Consider the following 20,411-nt stretch of genomic DNA (forward strand, 5'->3'; position numbering starts at 1 on the left):
CAAGGTGCTGATCCTGAGTTGACTCACACAAGCTGATCCCTTTGGGACAGCGTACCTGGTACTTGTGTATTCAGTGAATAAAGGCCTGATTACCATAGGGGAATTACTCAAAGTTGGAAATCTGGGTGCAACTATTGTTAATCTGCGAGGCAAAGTAAGGGCTGGCCTACCCCAGGGGAACGTGCATGCATGGCTCACAAGTTGTGCTGGGGTGCTAATACCCATTTCAGAGCATCCATGTCTTGCTTATGCTGGAGACTGGGAGCGGGGGTGGTAATGAATTGGCACACAGACCTGGGTTCCCCAAGAATTATCACATCTGCAGAGTGGAGCTTGGGCTCACTAGCGCTAATAGTTGCCAGCTTTGAGCCAGCTCCTAGGACAATGGTAGGAAACTGGCAACCTGAGGGCTGCATGCAGCTCACTGGGCCTCCATATGCGGCCCATGGATTCCCCAGCTGCCCCCTGCCCCATGCACCTCCTGTGTACCAGAACCTTGTGCTTCCTTGCTCCTCCACCTCCCTCCCAGCTGTTTGTGACTGTTCCAGCTCTGGAAGAGAGGATGAGCAGTGAGGACAGAACATGAATCAGGTAATTTGCACACTCCAAAAGTGCTGGTAGGGAGCGGGAGAAGGAGGGAAATGAGGGACTCCAGTGCGTGAGAAGTGGGGGTGGAGCAACAGGGCCACAGGTGGGACCCCAGTGGCACGTGGGCTGCTGCAGCCAACTGAGGTGAAGGGGGGCCAGTCATGTGGCCCATCCACTATTCCTGGGTGCCCATCGCTGTCCTAGGATGTTCATTCAATTCTTATTTGCACAAATTCCTACTGATGTCAGCAGGAGCTTACCCTGAGTCCATCAGAAATAACAGTGAAATAAGGACCCAACAGTTTGGCCCAGATACTGTTTTCAGTGATACCAACAGTCCTTCAGGTCGTCCTGAGTCTCCCCTGAGTTCTTAACCCAGACATATGTATCATTCCCAGGTGACAAGTATCAGAGAGGTAGCCGTGTTAGTCTGTAGCTTCGAGAACAACAAGACGTCTTGTGGCACCTTATAGACTAACAGACATTTTGGAGCATAACCTTTCGTGGGCAACGATCTGCTTCATCAGATGCATCTGATGCATGCCACAAGACTTCTTGTCATTCCCAGGTGGTTCATCACCCCCAAAGGTGACATCAGTCCCCCATTATCAGCCTGTTCTGAGGTATTCACTCCACGCAGTTCACACACCACAGACCAGTCTGAGATAAAAATATTTCATAGAAATATCAAATCAGGGAAAGCAAATATGTGCCAGTTGCATAGAGAATAGAAATGACAATGCAGCCTCAGGCTTTATGGTTTTACTTTAGATAAAATCCCTTTTCTAATAAGAGTTACTAATCTTCCAGTTGACAATTTCCCAAATCACCCCCTAGCTACAGGAGGGATCCAGGGTTTACTGACATACATTTCGGTCATGTTCATATGAAAAAACCAGTATTTTAGCATGTGTAAGAACACAGGTCTGTAGAATGTAAAACTTTATTAATTGGTATATAAATGGGAATACACATACATAAAATATTTCCACGTTTTGAATGAGATGAATGAGCCTGACCATGCTGTGCACCCTATGGAATTTCATGCCCGCCACCCCGAGGGCGCCCACCCCCCACTTTGCTCACCCCTGCCCTAGAATACAGGCAGGAGCCATGAGCAACTCTGAGTTCTTCCCTTGGGCTGAGGGTAACTTTGAGGCAATTGACTGACGTAGGAGTTTGAACACTCACCAGGGTCTTTGGATCTGGGGTCTGTGGTGATGGCCCTGTGCCTGTGCAAGTGGACCAAGAGAGACTGAACCGTCTGCAGGGCCTGGGATGCAACTGAGGTGAGAGTAATGGTCCGCCATGAAGTCGTTCAGCTCGAGCAGCCTATTGCATCATTGGGGTCCCCCTCTCATACCTGTTGGCTGTCACTTCCCCGTGGCTGCTAAGAGAAGGGGCCTGAGTCTGACTCAGCAGGGGTGGCTCCCCCGTTACCCTTCGCTGTCACTGTGGAACGTGACCTAAATATTTTCCCCAAGTTCTGAGTGTCAGCAGATGGACTGAGGGCCTCAATCTGAGCCAGCCACTGGCGGAAGGGTGGCCAGACTCTCTTGTAGTTCCAGGGCCACTGAAGGCTGTTTGCAACTGATCTCTGCAGAGAGGAAACTAGAGAGGCCAGCCTGGACTCTGCTGAAGCAGGGAGGAGTGCACCATACTGGCAGTGTGTGCCTGAGACTCCTCAAGCTGCTAGTAGGTCTGGAGCCTTCTGGAAAAGTTTTAAGCGGGTTTTGCTGACAAGGGACTGGGGAAAAGAGAAGCCCTGGGGTTTAGACAGTTACATGCTCCGGGTTTTGCTGAGTCACTAGTAGAGCCCATGCCTGATGACACATTCCAGGCTTACAAGGGAGGTGGGAGTTGCTCGCAGACTGAGTGAGCTGGGATTGTTTCCTCCTTGCAGTTTTGCTGACTCGATGGTGCTGCTGGCGCGTCACCACACTCCCAGGGTACACGTGGGTGAGCTGGGCCACTGCTGCCAATTGCGTACGATTTGTATTGCCAAGAGTGAACTAGGGACTGGGATTGTCACTGCCTGAAGGACCCCTGAAGCCCTCCCTGTACACTGGATACTACACAGATATCTCAAGGGACCTGCTCGACTCAGTTCACTTCCAGTCATGGTAAGGCACAGACTGGGCCACGCTTTCAAGCCATGTGCAGGACCGCGGATTCCAAAAGCAGTTTCTGCAGCTTCCCCTGCTCTTTCTAGGTTGCAGTGTGAGACATCAGCCTCCTTACAATAACACACATTGATAGGGAGACGATGCTGCCCGAATGCGGACAGAAGGCTGGTCAGTATGCTGCTCTACTTTGTGCTGCAGTGATGCCAGATGACTTACCGCTGGTGTGGTGTGGAAAGGTGTCTTGTCATGGAGGTTGGAATAAGGCAGGCCTCCTCACACTGAGGCTTCCCCTCAGCCCCCAGGGCTGATTTTCTCAGGTGTTCAGCCCCCACTACTCTGTGATGTTAACAGGAGCTGCAGGGCTCTGCCCTTCTGAAGGTCTCGCTGCTGCTGGTTTAGATGCCTGGCTTCACAACTCCAGCCAGCACAGAACTGCACACGTGCACCATCAGGAGTCACCTTCAGAGATCTGATGTATTAACCAAGAGCAGCTGCCATGCCAGTCCTACATGAGACCCCCCATCTTCTTTGTCCTGAGAGAAGACCCTCAACCTCAGCCCCCCCCACCATCCCGCATGCCCTTAGCATTCCTTCCCTCGAGATGGACGTATCCAATTCAAAGCCCAGCTCTGCCCCAGGAAGAAGTGGGGCCAAAGGCGGAAGGGGCAGGGTTTGGAGGACTTAGCCTTGCCCCCCATGCTCCCTCTGAGCCTCCTGCATAGTGGCACACGTTGCTCCGTGGGCTTCCAAAGTGGCCCGGATTTTCAGCTGCAACGGCTGCCAGAGCTCCAGGCCCCTTTGAAACGCCGGGCCAGGGGGTGATTGCTCCCTTTGCCCCCCCATCATGGGCCTGAGAATCAATCACTATTTCACTCTGTATGAAAGCAGCCTGAACCCATCAGTAAATCGGACCCAGCGATGCTGGTCTGCCAAATTGTATGTCGTCCATGCCCCGTGCTGCCAACTCCCATGATCTTCGTGGCGAGTCTCATTATATTTAATGTCTTTCATAACCCTCTGCTGAGCAATAATCCAAGAGGGTGAAAATGTACCCCAGGGTCAGTGTACTTTAGGGGAGCATGCTGGCTACATACTTTTTCCTTCAGCTCCCCAGACTACACTGACGGGGGCGGGACAGGAATTTCTATGTGACCTCAGGAGCAGAGGCTCCCCCTCTCCCTGCACTCGGATGATTCTCTAGTAGTGCCTCACCCTGGGCTTAGAGCCCAGGTCGTCAGCAGCATGAGGCCTGCAGCCACTCCCTGTTGGGGGAGCTGGCCATTATGAAGCACTTTCCAATAGCTGGACTCCCTGGTCCTATCAGTTTGGCTGTTTCTACACAAACAGCCGGAAACATGCTAATGAGGCACGTATGTAAATTTTTGGGAAGAAGGGGCCTCTGGAAGACCCCCCAGGAGGCCACGCTTCTACACGCCGTTTTGGAGTCTGGAAGAGCGTGTTCCAGATTCCAAATCATATGATCTTATGCTAATGAGGCACCAGGAATTTACATACATGCCTCATTAGCATATTTCAGGCTGTTTATTAGCATGCCACTTTCAGCGAAAGTGGCATGTGTAGAAACAGCCAAACTGATAGGACCAGGGAGTCCAGCTATTGCAATTTTGCTAAGGGATCCCATATTGTGGCCCACACATGGAGTCATTTTTGGCATACACAACAAACCTGACTGCACAGGGCACCAGAAAATTTGGGGCACCATGGGGACAGCCGGTAAGAGTGGGTCAGATCTCAGGCACACGCTGCAGTCTCTTTAGGCAGGAGCTATGTTCACAGAGTTGAACACACACTGGTGCAACATAAGAAGCATTATGTGTGAGGAGGGTCTCTGCAGGGAACTGTGACGCTCCACTCCTCCTTTCTGCAAGTTTCCTCCCAATAGAAATATCCTGCAGAACCTCGGTTCCCCAGGGCTGGGTTCTTCCCACCCTAGAATCAGACAAACATGCACACACATTGACAGAGCACTTCTATGAAAACTCCGTTAATCAGCACTCCCCAGCTGACCCCTTACAGATCCATAGACTCACTAGGCAGGGGTGAGCAGCTCACCATCCTCATGCCACAGACTCAACAAATCCCTATCCCCACTGTCACATTACAATTGTTCTGGTAGTACCTCACTTGATGTGTGAACCTTGCCTTGGAATCTCTGTCCTGCATTCTGCATGCTAAAGAAGATGCCTGTCTCTCCCACCTTTGATGTAGATGAGGCTAAGCGTGTTTCCTTGATCCTGTAACCCTTATCTGGAGGGGTTAGATGTGTCTTCCTCCCACCTTCTTCATTGCTTTTTGTAAGTCTTCCTTCTGATTGGCTGTAGTTCAAGCAGAGGTTGTCAGGGGAGGTCTGTCATGAGTCAGACAGGTGGAATACTGTGCCCTTGTTCCCCAAGAACAGAGCTGAAGGGAAACAGCCAGGCTGCCTTGTCCCCCATACCTCTGGGCTGCCACAGCATCTGCTGCAGATGATGCTCAGTGTGTGTCAGCTATGGGGCGGGTCTTCTGGTGGCATCAGTTTAATAATGCTGGGCAGGACTCCAGAAATCCTAAGGGCAGCCTGCACAGGTAGTCCACAAAGCTGGTCTGCAGCTCATGGTGGTGTTTTCTCCTCCTCCTCATTTCTAGTTACTGAATTGCACTAACAATGTTTGGATAGAAGGACCTTTGGTCTTACCCGATATGGCCATTCTTATGTCCTGACACTCTTGGGCCACCTACCCAACCATCTGCCCAGCAGGGTTATGAGCTGCCAAGGCACCTCTAGTCATTGCTAAACCATTTTTAAAAGACAGGGCAACTGTTTGGCTTCAGATGGGTTCTCCAATGACCCACAGTGCAGATGAAGTTAAATTCAGATGGTCACTTCTCCATGAGAAGTGTCCACTGACTGACTTTGCAGACTGCCAGGCTCACTGTGAATACACTGAGAGAGACCAACAGGCAGATACAAATGTATGAAATACTTGCCTAATCACCTGTTCCCCTCCAGCAGCTCTCCAGATTGCCACAGGGAACTTCTAGAAGTTAGAGTGAGAGGCAGACATGGCCCAATCGCTCCAGCAGCGTTGTAAACTCTTGCAATCTTCTTGCAAGTCTCGTCATGTTGGGTGTCCGTTCTAGACCCTGTGAGTACACCAGCAGCTCGCTCACTTTTCCTCCTCGTTGTTTATCATTAAGTGAAGAAAAAAAAAAAACAAAGAAGCCCTGTGGCACCTTATAGACTAACAGATATTTCGGAGCATGAGCTTTTGTGGGCAAAGATATCTGTTAGTCTATAACAATATCTGTCAGTCTATAGGGTGCCATAGGACTTCTTGTTGGTTTTGAAGATACAGACTAACTCAGCTACCCTCTGATACTTATCATTAAGTGCTGAGCCTTCCCGGCTACAGAGGAACAGCCCTAACCCCTGCGATCAGCATGTAACGTCACCTACAGGGCCCAGAGCCAGCCAACGCAGCGATCTAAGGCAATCTCATGATTTCTTGGGGCGGGGAGGTGTGCTGGTGCTGAGTCACGTTGTTTGCAGACCTGACTTAGAAGTCAAACGCTACCCAACCCTCCGCTGCCTCGGCGCGCGCAGGGTTAAATCCCTTCTCCCGCGTGCGCGCCGATCACGTGGCACGGTGGTGCAATTTTAGCCCGTCAGCTGATCCCAGGGTTCTGTCGGACTGCTCAGTCATCCCCGGGATAAGGGTGCTGGCGGGCACAGGCGCCTGGCCTGGCTCGGCTCGTAGGGCGACAGCAGCAGTAGTCACGCCGCGAGTCAGCTCCGCAGCAGCCATGCGACCCCGCTCCTTTGTCCTTCTCCTGGCCCTCCTGGCGGGCTCGTGCTCGGCGCTGATCAGGTGGGGAAAGGGCTGTAGCTGGGCAGGGCTAGACGCCCTGGGCGCTGGGGCTGGCAGGGAGGGTGCCTTGCCTTGCTTTGTCCTGTCCTGTCCTGTCCTGCAGGAAGCCTAGTAAACAAAGGTGCTGGAAGGAAGTCGCGACCACGGTTGCTCACCGCTGGCACTGAAGACCTGCCGTGGCCTACTGGGAAATATATTGCCCCCCCCGACCCCCCCCCCCTCGTAAGCAGCAAGCCAGCCTGGAAAGAAGTACGGGGGGGGGGGGGGGGGTTGGAGGCCCGCAGGGGCTCGAGTGCTTAAGAACGTGTTTGTGTCTCTCTGGGTCTCCAGAGGTTCTTTTTCTCTCGGCCTTCATGAGCTCATGGATGGAGGGGGAGTGGATTAGGGCTTGACAGGAAGCATTAGCTGCAGGCTGAGGTGAACTCCTAGCAGAACGATGAGCCAGTCTCCTTGATCCACCCACCAGCACGGGTTAGAAAGGGAAGAATTAAAGAAGGGAAAAAAAACGACCCGTCAGGAGCTAAAATTTGGTTCTGGGCTGTGCATGTGCTTTTCTGATGGGCTTTCTCTGGGCAATGCACCTGCCTGTAGAAGGGTGCAGTTTGGCTCATAAAGTTTCTCTGAAGAGGCTTCAGGATGCTTTAATTGTCTTGTTACAACTAAGCAGCCATGAGGGTTGTGTGCCACCCTGTGCATTGTAGCTGTTTCTCTAGTCACCTTTCCTTGGGGTCATTGTGCTGAGTGCTCTCCACTCCCATTGAAGTTGGTTAGAGATAAGGGGTACACAAGGTGGGCAAAATGTGGCCTTAAAGCCATGGTGTCCAACACACTAGCCACATATGGCTGTTTGACCTGTGGAGTGTGACTAGTTGGCTTGAGCAATAAACATACTTGCAGAATAATATGGCTAGTTTGTGCTTCAGAACTGGTGGGATGACACAGCCTTAAAGAAAACAAAACTACCAGGCTCAGATAGGTGCTTGCTACCAGCAAATTCATTCCTGTGTCGTTCCAGTGTAAATGTATATTTGTGAGGATGGGGGACTTGTTTTGAGTAAAATTTTTCATTTACCTATTTACTGTCTGTTTCAAAACCAAGAAAATTCCAGACCACTAAAAAAGCCTCAAGTCTTGATGCTTTTTCAGAAGGTTTATTGTCCTTTCACAGGAGCAGAACTTTCCAGGGCCTGATTGTTCAGGAGGGCTGGACACCTGCAGCTGCTACTGACATCAGCTGGAATTGTGGGTATTCAACCTTTCTGAATATCAGGGTCTGTGAAGTTTTGTCTCTGTGCACTTCTGAGAGCTGATCAAGATTTGAAGAGCTATTTAGTGGTCTGGCATCTTGTTCCTGAAACTGACAGTGAATGTTAACTTTAAACAGACAAAAAATGCTTTCCAGAATCTTGCTCTGAAACTGTGTAGCAGTGCATCTGGGGGATCTGTTCCTAGCAAGCAACTTATGATCAGAGGACTTGTGCTGTGGAAACAACATGTTCTGCTGTTAAAGTCTTTGATCTGTGAGACAGAAGTGTTCTAGGTGGGAGTTACTAGACACACTAGGAACCTGATCCTTGTGGCCCTGCACTTTACACTGGTGAAACTGACTATGCAAAATAGTAAGAGAGAAAGCTGTGCTAGTTGATATACTATCAAAACAAAAAAGCAGTAAAGTAGCACTTTAAAGACTAACAAAATAATTTATTAGATGAGCTTTCGTGAGACAGACCCACTTCATCAGACCATAGCCATACCAGAACAGACTCAATATTGAAGGCACAGAGAACCAAAAATAGTAATCAAGGTTGACAAATCAGAAAAAAATTATCAAGGTGAACAATCGGAGAGTTAGAGGAGTGGGGTGGGGAGGGCCGTGGGGAGTCAAGAATTAGATTAAGCCAAGTATGCAAAAGAGCCCCTATAATGACCCAGAAAATTTCCATTCTGGTTCAAACCACATGTTAATGTGTAGAATTTGAATATAAAAGAGAGAGTTCAAGCAGCTGCTCTTTCCAGACTGTTGTGAAAATTCATGCCACAAGACTTCTTGTTGTCCAGTAAGATGCAAACTTTTAAGTCATTAACAGAATGGCCCACTCCATCAAAATGCTGGCTGACGGGTTTGTGGATCAGGAGTGTTTTTGTCTGTTTTATGCCCAAAACAGATATAAATACTTTCCTGATCCACAAACCTGACAGCCAGCGTTTTGATGGAATGGGCCATTCTGTTAATGACTTAAAAGTTTGCATCTTACTGAAGAGGAATTTTCACAATGGTCTGGGAAGAACGGCTGCTTGAACTCTCCCTTTTATATTAAAATTCAACACACTAACATGTGGTTTGAACAGGGATGGGAATTTTCTGGGTCATTATAGGGGCTCTTTTGCATACTTGGCTTAATCTAATTCTTGACTCCCTCCCCACCCCTTCTCCTCTAGTCTGACTTGCTCACCTTGATATATAATTTTTTTTTTTTCTGATTTGTCAACCTTGACTCCTATTTTTGGTTCTCTGTGCCTTAAATATTGAGTCTGTTCTGGTCTGGCTATGGTCTGAAGAAGTGGGTGTGTCCCACAAAAGCTCACCTAATAAAGTGCTACTTGACTGCTTTTTGTTTCGACTATGCAAAGTGCGTGTGTGAGTGAGAGAGAGAGAGAAATGCTTGGAGATCAGAATAGCAGTTGTAACACACACACACACACACACACACACACACACACACACACACACACACACACACACATGATTGTGAGGTGCAGAATAGCAGTGAATCAGATCCTGTGGATCAGGAGTCTGATCTAGTGAGTGCCATGATGGGAGAGTTGTCCTCTTGAATGGAACCTCACTGGAATCTTTCCAGAGCTCTAACTCACGATAAGCAAACCAGCTGTAAGTTGTTCTTTCGTTTCACTGGGTTAGCGGGTCAGCTTCTGTGCACTGACTTTATCTGCATTGGATCATAACTGACAAAAGGAGGTGCCTTTAAGTATTGACTTCGGCACAAGTGGAGTGTGGTAAACAGTCTGGTACTGGAGCACTAAAGCAGGGGAGAGAACTTTTTAAGTTGGGCACCACTTTTTGGGGCAATGAGCAACATCTCCCTATCCTGTTTAATGTTACCCAAACTAACTGACATTTTGGTTATGCGCATATGGGGCGAGGGGGGAAGCCTTCAGCACATGTAAGAAAATAAGTCTGTAGAATGTTAAACATTAATTGGTGCGTAAATGTGAATACACAAGTTTTTCTTTTTTTAAATGTAACATCCATCTCATTTAAAAATGTTGAACCATATGAGCCTGAGACCTAGGTTGGCCACATTGCTGTATGGCAAATATGGGACACTGGCCTCCAGGGATGTGGGGTTGCTGTCTCATGTGAGGGCTCTTTGGCCATGGAGGATGATGCAACATCCTGATGAGTGGGAATGGAGGATGAGGGTTCCACAACCTCCTTGCAGCAGAGACTGCCGTGCCAGGGAACGGGGCAGCTGCCCTGCAGAGAAGGTTCTACGTAGCAAGAGCTGCCTCCCTGAGGTGCGAGATGCTGGGAACCGGTGCATCTGACCCTTGGAGGGGCAGTCAGATAAGGGACTGTCCTGGTAAAAATAGGACAGATGGTCAATCTACTGAGACACAGCAGCTGATGGTGCTGTTGTCACCCTACCCGCTTCTGTACACCCTGATCTAAAGCTCCTCCTGTGCATCAGATGTTTCTGGCCTCTGAGCTGTGTTCCACAGCTGTCTTAAAATTATATGAAAAGTGAGTAATTTACCTACAGGCTTTTAAGTCCTGGCTTGACATGGTCCTGACTGGCATGGTTTAGTTGGGGTTGATTCTGCTTTGGGTAGGGGGCTGGACTAGATGACCTCCTGAGATCCTTTCCAGCCCTAGGATGCCATGATTCTGTCTTGTTGCTGGCCAAGAGCAACCAGTACAGCTGTGGTCTCAGAGTTTGCAAGAACACCATTCCACATCCCAAAGAAGACAGGACTTGAAATACAGAAATGTCAGAAGGAAGCTGTGAGAATCCTTCCATTTGGATGATGCTGTTTGTATGGCCTCACTGGGAGAGGGGAATGAATGGATGATTTTGAGCAGACTGAGGACTGCACTTGAGGATCAGGCAGCTGTCTTGAGCACAGCCACTGATTGGCTGCAGAAGTTCATTAATAGTACAGGGGCCGACTGAGTGCTTTCTTAGAGTGCTTTCCCCATCTGAGTGAAATTGCTGAGTGCCAGGAGTTGAGTGGTGCTGGGGAGCAGTTAGAGATCTGCCAGTGTTTAATTCTGCTCTTCTGCAGTTGCTAGCCTAAGATGTTGCAGATGATGGGGCTCCAATAGTTGGCTCAGTAACTGTTGTTTGTCAGGGTGGTTCCCTCATTGAAATGAATAGGGAATCCTTTATCCCAATACTATACACTACTCCTGCTGCCTCCCAAAACACAGTTTTATAAGCCCTTCAGCGAAAGAATGGGCTCTGTCCTATATTTGTCCAGCACCCTGCTAATGGGATGCCTGATCAAAGGCCACTGAAGTCCATGGAAGACAGTTTATGAAGTACTTGGAGATCTCAGTGTGAAAAGCACCAAAGCTAGGAGTTCTTATTAAGGATCCAGAAAGAAGACCCAAGAGTAGGCTTCAGGAAAAATATACACTTGGTGGGGGGGTGCTTACCCTGGCTTGGAGTTGTGCTGTCATTAGGGGCCAAATTCTCTGCCGATGTAAACTGGCAGATCCGTCCACTTATGTGGAATTGTGCCATTTTGTTCCAGAGCGCTCTCTAGGCCCTGGGGTGCTTTTTTAAAGCACAGAGCAACAAGTGCTGCTCCTCCTCCTTAGGAGAAGGTGCGGAGGAAAGAAATCCTACCCCTCAGAACATTAACTAGCACAATGCTCTGGATTTTAGTGAGAGGGCTGCTGAATGTCTGAGTGCTCCTTCAGCACAGGCTGATGGTTTGATTTGCATGGGTTCCAGCCCTGCCTGTGGGGGTGGTGGAGGCTGGCCTGTGGCATTGGCAGGCTTATTTGCTGTAACTGGCATTGTGCTTTCCTTTGGTTCCCAAACAGAATCCCACTGACCAAGTTCCCCTCCGTGCGCCGCATCCTAAATGAAGCCGGCAGTGAAATCCCCGATCTGAATGCTATGGGTGAATTTCTGAAGTACAAGCTGGGTGTTCCTGGTGTAGCAGAGCCCACGCCGGAGACCCTAAAGAACTATATGGATGTAAGTACAACGGTTGATTCTGCAGGGTCACTGCTCTGTTGGACTGCTTGGCTGTCCGGGGGTTCCCTGTGCCAGTGCATAAGGTTTTCTGTTAATCTGGAAACTTATCTGCACCCCTTCACAGCCTGTAAGGACAGGACAAAGGCTGTTGCTAGCCCACAGGGTTCGCTGACTCCTCTCCTGGCAAATCCAGAAGCCTGGCACTCTGCTGTGACTATAGCACCTTACTCGGGCCTTTATCCCCTGGCCTTGGGACAATGTTTGTTTGCAAACATGTTCTATTCTTGTCCAGTGCTGGGGAGATCTGTACCCAAGGAAACTCACCCTGCCAAAGTTAGGGTGTCCACTCCATAGCACTGCCTAAGGCTATACAGCAATGAAAGGTCCTGTGGCACCTTATAGACTAACAGAAAAGTTTTGAGCATGAGCTTTCGTGCGCACAGACTCACTTCATCAGATGCTGGTCATGGAAATCGACCAGCATCTGATGAAGTGAGTCTGTGCGCACGAAAGCTCATGCTCAAAACTTTTCTGTTAGTCTATAAGGTGCCACAGGACCTTTCATTGCTGTTGCAGATCCAGACTAACACGGCTACCCCTCCGATACTGAAGGAGATACACTCGTCCCTCCTTACATGAGTACTTTATTTACGAGTACTCACTTAAACAAAGGACACACATACCTCTCCTAGTTCGCTCAACAGAATGAACTCCCCCTGCTAATATGGGACTTAACCCTTCCCCATGTCTCCAACCTGCTGCAGCCGCACACGCCGCTCTACCTCAGATGGCAAAACCTAAATCCCCTGCGCACCCAAACCACTGAAACTTAACCCCCCCTCTGGCCCCTGTTGACCTGAACCACTGCAGCCTTAATGCCCCCCACCAGCCCCACATACCCAGCCTGCAGCAGCCTGAACCCCACAACCCCAGACTCGCTTACCTTTCAAAAGCAGTGCCATCTGCTGCCACTCCAAGCACTTGGAACAAATAGAGACTTACATGTATTTTAGTAGGAATGTAGTGTCCCTCTTACCAGTTTTCGCCTATGAGCAAACAATTAGGAACCAATTATACTTGTATAGTGAGGGATGAGTGTATCTGCAAGACAAATTTTGTTGACTAAACTTTTATGTCAACACCCAAAAGTCAACAAAACAAAAATCGGGAGGGTGCTCATTCTTGCACCTTCTATTGGTAGATCGTGCCCACTGTAGGGGCGTCATCCTGAACAGAATGAGAAATGCACTGTGGGCAACGTTCCCTCTAACTTTTTTTCCAACCATGTGCGGAATAAATTTTGTGCACTGAGGCACGTGGATGTGCACCTCCAGTAGAAACATGCTGCTGGGTGTGGGTGATCTGCTAATCAGCTGGACTGCACTTGCATCTCTCCTGAATGGCCACCCAAGTGCTCAGCTTATGGGGAACACCATGTGGGGGGGGGGTGTCCCACAGCGCAGTCCTGTGAGGGAGCCTGGGAGCAGCATTGTGAATAGCTGTGTGAGCTCTTTGTGCCAAGGAATGTCAAAGCAGGGCAGTGTCTGCCCCCTTCCCCCTGCAGCAGCAGAATGCCACAGGGCAGAACCTGAGCACTCCAGTGATTTTGCTCTTTGGGTTCCCCAAACCAAACAGCACAGTCAGCTTTGATGAAGCGGGTCTTTGCCCATGAAAGCCTCTGCTCCAAAATATCTGTTGGTCTGTGAGGTGGAACAGACCTCTTGTTGTTTTTGAAGATACAGACTAACTCAGGCTACCCAAGTAGGGGCATGTGCCTGCAGGCACAGAAATTAAACCATTGAGCAAAGCCATCAGAACAGGCATTGTGGGATACTGGTGGGAGTCATTTCTGTGCACAAAACAAGCAGCAATGTCTACACTGCTGCTTTGCCGATAGTAAAGGGAGGGGGAAAATAAAACCTCTCTCTTAGGCAGTGTTCCCAGTAAGTTATGTGCTTGGACAGCCACCCAGAAGAGATTCAGCTGCTGCCCAGCTGATTAGCAGAGTGCCCACAGCTGGCAGCATGTTTTTACTGGTGATTCACATCCACATATGCCTTGGTGCACAGAAAAAAAAATATTCCACACACAGATGTCGGGGGTGAGGGGGAGGAATAAGTGAACCTTGCTCCTGGGGATGGAAGCTTTCTGTCTCAAAGGATGTTTTTCCTGACAAAAGTCTCATTGCAGTGCGAATGCTCTCCCTGTCATGTCCCCAAAAGGCATATTTGGCAACAAAACTTGGTAGTGTAGACAGAACCTTAGTTTGCTACCATGTAAAAGGGTGATAATTAATACCTTCTTTATGGAGCTATTGTAAGGATTAGCCCCTTATGTCCAGATTATGGTTCAGATCTTCAAAGGACGTTAAGTAGAGTCCAGCCCTCTTCCACAGAAGTCAGTGGCAATACCTCATTTGACTTCAGGGGGAGGAGAGGGCCTTTAAATATACAGATGCCATGCAGACTCCCAGGGAATGGAGGAGCACTGTATGAAAGGTGAGCACCTCTTATTTACAGCTAGTCAACAGTCAGTTTTAATAAACCCACTGCCACACCTAAAAGTGCTTTAAAACCATCTTCAGAGCTTCATAACCTATTTCTTTTCCCCTTGTTGCTAATTACCCAAATTGTGTGACTGTCGATAGAAGCTTTCTTCTTTGTAATCGGACGTCTTAACTCCTCACCAGTGGTGAGGCCACAATACGCTGTCTGTCATGCATAACAAAGGGTGTAACAAATTGTAGTTTTCATTGGCTGCCTCAAGCAGGAGGGAGAGGTAGCTGTTAGCATTGCTTGTCCTTGGCTTTGATGACCTTACAGTGTAAGGTGTTGCAGTTGCAGTGCTTTAAGGCAGCAGTATGCTCACAGCAGAAGTGCTGTGAGCAGGAATCAAGCAGCAAACAGGGCTGGAGTCTGGCTCCTAGTGCTGTAGAACTGGCCACACCGGTGCTTTACAGCACTTGAGATGGGACCCTCAAAAGCCTCCCATAGCAGGCAGACAACACGTGCCTGTGTAGGGGAAGCAGAAGTGATGGGTCAAGCAAAAGAGAATCCAGGAAAAAGTGCCCCGTTTTTGCTTTGGTATAACATTTGGGGGGGTATACTCTGAGAGTACAGGGTTTGTTCCATCAAAGCGCATTAGGGGTTTTGCTCGTATCTTTTGTTTCTCTTTTCTCACATAACTTCTGTGGTCAGCAGTTGGACTCTTAAAAACAATAGGAAGTCTTGTGGCACTTTGTGGACTGATATTTTGGAGCATAAGTTTTCATGGATGAAAGCCTGCTTCATCAGATGCTGGACTTCAAGAACATGCTTCTCTGAGAGGTGACTGAGAAAATACTCTTCCTCTCCAAGTGCTCAGCAAGAAGGAAGGTTAGAGGCTTCGTAGTTCATTAATGGAAGAAATAACATGTTAGGCAGCTTCCTGAATACCATTTTCAGCTTTGCTAGGAAGTGTTCATGAAACTTGGATGCTGGCAGAGAGACACATGGAGTTAGCAGTAGACCAGCTCTCTTCTGTGTTGGGCATAAAGCTGTGGGAATTGCAGGCCATGAACTAGTGGGCTAATGGCAATGTCATATTTTAATGGCATGTCTGGGAATTGTGCTGTGCTGAGCAACTCTTGATAGTTCTAATCTGTAGAACCCACTTCAAGAGGAAATGTCCCCTCTTGGACTAGAGAACCTACATTAGCTCTTAGCAGGAGAGGGACCATGAAACATGGTTATGGTCCTCCTCTAGCCAATGGGGGCAGTGATGCATTTGTGCATTATAACATTAGGGCATGTCTTCACTACCTGCGGGATTGCTGGGCAGTAATCAATCCAGTGGGAATAAATAGACACGATAAGTCGACCGCCGAGCACTCTCTCGTTGACTCCAGTATAACACCAGAACAAGAACAGTAATGGAAGTGGATGGGAGAGTGTCAGCTGTTGACTTACTGCAGTGAAGATACTACAGTAAGTAGATCTAAGAACAGTGTTGACTCCATTTGTTACTTGCATTGCTGACATTGCTTGACTTAGATTACCAGCCCACAGTAGTGTTGACGAGGCCTCAACCTCTTGATGCCCGTGGTGCTGACGCTGGCACAGGGAAAAGCCACAAGTGTTCGGTTGCTTATTGAAGTATCCTCTTGGCCCGTGACAGAAAACAGATGAGACAAAAGGGGGCTGTGAGCCTGGGCCATCTGATGGGGTAAATCGGCAAGGTGACTAGGGCTGTTGTGTGACAGTCAGCCAGAGTCCGGGGTGCTGAGAGCCATTCAACCAAACTGCAAACCCTCTATATAGTGGAAGCCACATTAAACCAGGGGGTGCTGTAGCAACCCCCCACCCCCACCCTTTAGTTGCGGCACGAGTCTGGTCTAGTATCTTCTTTTGCTGATGGGGAAAATGAAACTCTGGGCAACTGTCTGGGAGGCACTGAGTGTACAAATGGTGGGGGAGTAGGTGAAGTGATCCTCTACTGGGGTAGAGGTAATGTCGCACCTCCACAGCCTGCATGCTGCTAAATGACCTCTTCAGCATTATTCCTGGTAAAGACTCCCACTGACTTTTTGGATCAAGCCTTCTGTGAAAGTGTTTTCAACCAGAGTCTCTGCGATGCCTCCATTCTCAGCTCTCACACAGGAGTCAAACCCCTTCGGAAAGATCCCCTGTATAAGCAGGTTCTTCTCTCACCTCTGTCCTCTAGAGCAAGGGTGGGGAACCTATGGCCTGCAGGCCAGATCTGGCCAGTGAGACTCAGCCTCTCTGCAGAGGAGAGCCCTCCTCCCCCTGCCGGAGCACTAATGCTAGTTCTCTGCTGCAAGGGAACTGTGGGAGGGCAACCCTGAGGGCCAGATTCAGGCACCACAAGGCTGGATTGGGCCCACTGTCTGTGCCCGATGGGAGGGTAGGAAGTGGCTGCATGTGCTGTCACTCCCTTCTTTGCCGCTCCCCAAGCTGGGGGGGGGGGGGGGGGGGGGCGGGAAGTGCAGGAAAGCACTCTCTGGAGGCTTTTCCCTGCTGCTTCTGTTGGGCAGTCAGAGCCAACAGATGCGGTGGGGGTGTGCCTGGGAGCAGCAGGGAGGGCATGGAGCCATGTTGCTTCCCTGGGGAGCTGTACCAGGTCAGAGTGCCCTCATGCCTCCACCCAGTTCTCCTGCTTCCTCGCATCCAAGCACTCCACCCTTGGCAAGCTCCCGGACCTACCTCCTGCCCAGACCCCACACCCCTGCCTGCTCCCTGGCAGCCCCCTCCTGCACACTGAACCCCTTATTTTTGGTCCTGCCCCAGGCTCATAGAAGAGTTAATCTGGCCTGGGGAAGCCCTGAATCACAGGTCCCCTTCTGAGCCTCCCGCCCTTGGGACTGGAGTGTCGGGTGTCTCAGCAGCCACCTCAGTGAGGAGTGGGTTTAATTCTCATGTGAGTGTGGGCCACCCCCCCGCCCCCGACTGGTTGTTGACCAACCCTGCTCTCAAGAGTTACTTATCTGTCTCATTATGTCATTGGAAACTTCACCCTTCTGTTCTGCCTAGCTCTGGCCCTGCCCATGTTTCTGCTCTTGAGTCATATCACTCCCTCTTCCCCCACAGCTATACTTGCCTCACCACTACCAATTTCCTTCTCCCACTCACTTCTTCATACCTTCCAGACCTTGTCTGACTAGTAGTATATTCAGTCTATTCAGCTGTGCCAAACTTTTCTAACTTGAGTGCAGCATGTTAAACACTCAGCCGTGTTGTTAGATAGCCAAATAAGGGGCCCGTTTTTTGTTTCTTTTAAGTTGCTGCGCATCTGCAGCTTCTGCTGACTTCTACTGAATTGGAGGGTGCGCAGCACTTCTGAAGACGAGCCATAGGTTGGGCACCCAAAAATTGAGGCCTCTTCATTGCAGTGGCCATTCAGCCTTGGTTCTTGTGGGATGGGTGGAATTTTAAAGCTCCCAAAAATGCAGGCATCAGACTTGCAAGCGACCAAACGTGCCATGTCCTGCGCGTGTGGAGCGCTCTCTTGGGAACAAGGATGTCTTGGCAGCTCTTCACTTGCACTCCCAAGCCCCCTGGGCTCTTGTCAGATTTCCAGTTTTTCCCTCCCTTGACTGGGCACCTTGTTGCTTGTAGGAACTCCCTTGGAAGCAGCAAGGAGGGCCGTGATTGGTTAATCAGTGGTGTCGAAACAGAGAGGTGGGGATTGCACAACGGTGGGCTGTGATTCCAAAACATGTTTGGCTTCTCTTGAAAGACCTTTTTGTTCCTTGTCAGCTCCTGATAGGTGAGAGCTGCAACAAATTCACATCTCAGGTGCTGGTCTGCCACCTGCAAATCTTCTTGCTAGAAATGATTTGAACCCCTTTTGGTTTATTTTAGTCACAAGACAGCCTGAGGAGCATGGGCTTGCTCTTCTTGGGCTGTCAGACTAGAACAATACAGGGCCCCAGGAGCTGGACGGACAGCCAGCCAGCAACTTGCTGCAGCACAGATTTGTATTGCCATAGTATCTTGCAGCCCTAGTCATAAAGTAGGGTCCTTGTGTGCTACAGGCTATACGGACACAGGATAACAGCCTTTGCTACAGAGAGCTTGCAATCTTAAAAGGGCAAAAGGCAACAAGTAGAGACAGTACAGGAAACAGTGAGACAGTACAGGCCAGCATGACAGGTCGTGATGTAGCTCAGACCTTGCTGGCCCTTCATGTACTAAAAGGACATGTAGCACAGGCACAACCACGGGGTGGGAGGGGATTTGTGGACTTTAAGGGGTCACATACATGGTACCAGTCCTGTCTTTCTTCATCCACGCCCACCTCCAACTTTCTTCCAGGCAATACCCACCTCCGCTTCACCCTGCTCTGCAGGCCCTGGGCCTAGAAAATTAAAAATAACAAAGTTTCACCAATTCCCTTGAAACACCTTTTCCCACACATTGCTGCTTGTCAACCCACTGTCCCCTGCTTAGACAGGCAGCAGATCCTTTCCTGAATCTCTCTGAGAAACCCCCTTGGAGTCTTGGTCCCGGATGACCAGGATGCCACTGACTCATTGCATTTCCCTCCTCCTAGGGTTTCTGGTTCATAGGTGGCACAGAGTGGCAGCCAGTATTAATCTGCAGGGGATTGCTCTGCATCTGTTAGTGGATGCGAATTGGTTTTAAAGTCCACTTCCACAAAGCGCTCCCGTGTGTGTGTGAACTTTCCTGATATAGAAAACCAGGGAATGAGCCTCTAAATGTCGTCACCAGAAGTAGCCATTCAAATGTGCTACACAATGGAGGCTGCACGCCGTGTGTGGCAGAGATGTTGAGGCAGATGGTGTCTCCATGGCATGCTTAGCTGTATTGACACATAGCAGAGGGGTAGCCGTGTTCAGTTTCTATCCGCAAAACCAATAAGAGGTGCTGTGGCAGATATTTTGGGGCTTAAGCCTTTGAGGGCAAAGATCCACTTCGTCAGAGGCATAATGCATCTGACGAAGTGGGTGTTCGCCCATGGAAGTTTATGCTCCAAAGAAAGTCAGTCTATAGGGTGCCACAGGATTTCCTGTTTATGTATTCCTACATTCCAGTTCTCCTACAGCCCTATACCTAGGATGCACTTCCTGGTTGAGGGAAGCAATGTCTCTGAGCATTGTGATGTTAAAGCGTTCTCTTCCGTGATGCTCCTCTGTATGAAGGCACTTCCAGTGGGATTCCCAGCTTATGTCTGGTTCTGGTCTGTCCTTGAGCATGAATTTGTTGGCTGGATCACAGTTTATATAGAGGATACTTTGCTCCAACGTGGTAGCACGAAGTTATCTTTAAGACAGTTTAACTGGCTACTTAAAGGGAAATCCTTAGGAAGCTGCGGATAGCATAGAACTGGCATGGCCAGCTGTGGGCCACCCATCCCCTTTCTACTTCCAGTACTGGGGTGTGGCATAAGGAAGGGGTGTATGGCCAGGGTACTGCTGCGTTCCTTCAATTCCTGGGTACCAAAAGTCCTGCATGGTGTTCCATTGCAGCCAGCAGCACTTCAGGAAACCCTTGAGTCTTAAGTTCTGTGGCCCTGTTGTAGGGTGATCTGGGTCAGTCTAAGATTCAAGCCTCCGAGTTCTAGCTTATCCTTTGGTCAGCTAACAGGAAGTCATGTGACTGAAGGTGCACTTCCATATAGACCTAGCTCCTCCTGTGACAGAGCCTGTCCCAGTAAAGCACTTAACTATGTGCTTAATTTTAAGCATGCATGCGGTCCCACGGGGGTAGTCTGCACACATGCTTAAGTACTTTGCTGGTTTGCAACCTTAAAGGACTAGCATGTGTGCTTGAAAGCTCTGCTCCACTCCCAAGGTTCTAGGTCCCTTCAGAAGGGGGGCAGTCTGCAAAGCTGTTCTCGTCTGTCTGCTTACTGTCTGCAGTGGTGGTGTAGCCATGTGGGTCCCAGGTGACAACAAGGTGGGTGAAGGAATATCTTCTGTTACACCAGCTTGTGTTGGTGAAAGAGATATGAAGAAGAGCTCTGCGTGGCTCAGAAAGCTCTTCTCACACCAGCACAAGCTGGTTGGAGAAAGATGTCCTCACCCACCTTCTTGTCTTACTAGGCAGGTTAGGTTTTTACATTGCTCTAAATGGCTGTGT

General features: G+C 49.4%; 1 protein-coding gene across 1 annotated transcript in view; it reads left to right on the top strand.

Moving 5' to 3' along the window:
• The first annotated feature begins 6,389 nt into the window (after nt 1–6,389).
• CTSD (cathepsin D) overlaps nt 6,390–20,411 on the top strand; it is a 38,082-nt gene continuing 24,060 nt past the window's right edge. The window contains exons 1-2 of the mRNA XM_074997827.1: nt 6,390–6,583; nt 11,655–11,811. Coding sequence (XP_074853928.1) covers nt 6,519–6,583; nt 11,655–11,811 — 222 coding nt within the window. The 5' untranslated portion in view covers nt 6,390–6,518. The remainder of the gene's footprint in view (nt 6,584–11,654; nt 11,812–20,411) is intronic.

Source organism: Carettochelys insculpta, chromosome 6 (genome assembly GCF_033958435.1).
Source record: "Carettochelys insculpta isolate YL-2023 chromosome 6, ASM3395843v1, whole genome shotgun sequence".
Taxonomy (NCBI): Eukaryota; Metazoa; Chordata; order Testudines; family Carettochelyidae; genus Carettochelys; species Carettochelys insculpta.